The 2,422-nt window shown below is 58.1% G+C and overlaps 1 protein-coding gene across 1 annotated transcript in view; it reads right to left on the reverse strand.

The window, feature by feature from the left end:
* Positions 1 to 1,206: 1,206 nt before the first annotated feature.
* The window catches only part of GALT (galactose-1-phosphate uridylyltransferase), a 44,127-nt gene continuing 42,911 nt past the window's right edge, over positions 1,207 to 2,422 (reverse strand). The window contains 2 exon segments of the mRNA XM_042782287.1: positions 1,207 to 1,447; positions 2,040 to 2,092. Coding sequence (XP_042638221.1) covers positions 1,207 to 1,447; positions 2,040 to 2,092 — 294 coding nt within the window.

A 2,422-nucleotide genomic window follows, 5' to 3' on the forward strand; every position in this document is an offset into this window, starting at 1 on the left:
AAGCGGCCATCTAAGATGCAACTATTGGTCTCCTCTTGTCTAGAGCAAAGAAGAATGAAGAAAATTAAAGTCATCTGGAAACAATTAGTCCAAAGGCATGATGGGCCAGGAGACCTTAGCCTTCATGACCTCAAGACCAGAAGAACTAGATGGTGCCTGACAACTAATGCCAACCACACATTGGAGATCCTGGATAGAGTGCAAGGAAAAATGTGGAATAAAATTAGAAAACACAAAAATGACCAGAATTCAGTAATTCTTGTTGGATAGAGACTGGTGGAACCCCCAAGACTATGGTCCTGGCTTATCCTTTGAGCCTAGAAATGGACTCATTTCCATACATTGGCTCTCAGCCCATCAGCAGAATAACCTACATGCAGAACACCTACCCCAGGGAGATGCACCCCTTAGATCACCCAGCCATGAGACATGAGAGGGGTAGCACTGACCTAGAGGGAAAGCTGGCCAGACAGGAATGCATAGACAAGAAGGGCACAGGGCAGGGGTAGTCACAGGGAGTTGGGGTGGAGAGTTTTTTTATGGTTGGGGGTGGTAATCTGAGCGTGAAATCAAATGTGCATGAACTGTTTAATGGGAAACAAATCTGCTTTGTAAATTGCACCCAGAGCACAATTTTTAAAAAAAGAAAAGCAGCTGGTTTGATGTGACCGCCACCGTGCTGCCTGCAGGCAGCCTCCCTCCCCAGGACACCCAGGCAGCTTCCTCTCTACCTGTTGCTCCAGGTGGGTATGGACGCCTAGCAGCCACAGATCCCAAGAAGAGGCGGGGCAGGCAAAGGCAGTCTCTTCTCTGTCTGTTCGCAGACAGCCCTTCCTGCTCCCCAGTACTTGAGACACAGGAAACTGCCTCCACCCGATATGGTGGCTGCCCAGGAGTCTCCATACAGATTTCCAGCTGAGTCCCGGATGTTTGGGGTTGGGGCAGATGGTGATAGGGCGAGGTTGGAGGTCAGAGCAGCTCCTTGGCGGCCGGCACCCCACAGGGCAATTGAACCTCCCAGGGGCGCGTTGTTGTTGTTGTTGTTGTTGTTATGTGCCTTCGAGTCGGCCCCGACTCATAGCGACCCCTCCTTGGGTATCCGAGGCAGTATCACTACGGAAGTAGGATTGCCCAACCTTCCTTCCGAGGAGTGGCTGGTGGGTTTGAACCGCCAGCCTTCTGGTTAGCAGTCAAGTGCTTTAGCCACTAGGGAATCTCTGGGTTGTCTGAAAGAGCTCCCTCCTGGATTTCCGGATTAAGAGCAGCCCTGAGCGCCACGATGGAGCTGGCCCAGGGGGTGCGAGGGGCGTCGGCCTCGCCAGCGAAGTCTGCAACCAGATCACGTGGCGCGTCCCCGGGGTGGGTCCGGCGCTTCCGCGTGGCCGGAAGAGGGCGCGCCCGCACAGGCGCCAGAGCAGGACCCTGAACTTGGCTTTTCTTTTCCCAACTGAGGGAGAAAAATGTGAAGGGTCTCTGGGGGAAAAAATGAGGAAAGAAGTCACCTGTCGCTCCCAATTCGCTTCTCTCTTGGCTTCGGGTCCGGAGCTGCCGCCGACCCTGCCCGCAAACGGGCAGGCGCTGCGCGCGCAGACCGAACCCCCAGTTCTATGCCTCTCCCTGACCTGGCGTGCAGCCCAGGGGGCGTCCACACCAACCGAGGGCCTGGCGGGGGCTACACCAACCCGACCTTCGAGTTCCACGATGGCAGGTGTGCCTACAGGTACACTTGGCGGCGTCCTCCACCACCCCCGCGGGGAGACCCCATCTGTTCTAGCCCTACACCCCAGGACCATCCTCCCCCAAAACCCCCGCCCTCAGAACACCACGTAGCCCAGGAACCCGGCTTCCAGAGCTCTGCCCCCTTCCCAGGATTCCTTGCCCCCAGGACCTTCTGCCCTAAAGACCCTAAGCCCCCGGACACCCTACCCCCAGGACACCCCGCCTCCCGGGACGCTCTGCCCCCTTCCGGCTTGCCGACCAGACCACTATAGGGGCACAGTAGTGCCTCATTAGGGCGGGGCCAGGGGAGGGCCACTCACTGAATGACCAGCAGGTCCCCAGCCGCGGGGGGCAGGCGTGAGCCATTCTGTGCCTATAGGCAAAAGTGGTGCCCGCGCAGCCATTGTTAGTTGCCAGGAGTAGAGCATCTCCCAGGCGCCGGGAGAGGAACAGTTCCAGCCAGACGAGGCGGCGGGGTGGACCCCTGAGCGCCCAGCGTCCAGAGAGGGCAGCGGGTTGTTGCGTGGGTCCTCTGACCTCCAGCACCACGTGCAGGCTGGTGACGGAGCTCTCTGGGGTACTCCGGCAGAGAGGTGGCAGCACAGAGCCTAAGTGAGGCCAGGGTGACAGTCTAGCCAAGCTGCAGGTTTCCAGGCAACCCTCCCCAGAGGATCTGTGTGGCTTCCTAGCAGGGAGACCCAGG

Source organism: Orycteropus afer, unplaced genomic scaffold, assembly GCF_000298275.1.
Source record: "Orycteropus afer afer isolate SDZICR_OR568_19922 unplaced genomic scaffold, OryAfe1.0 scaffold00285, whole genome shotgun sequence".
NCBI lineage: Eukaryota > Metazoa > Chordata > Mammalia > Tubulidentata > Orycteropodidae > Orycteropus > Orycteropus afer.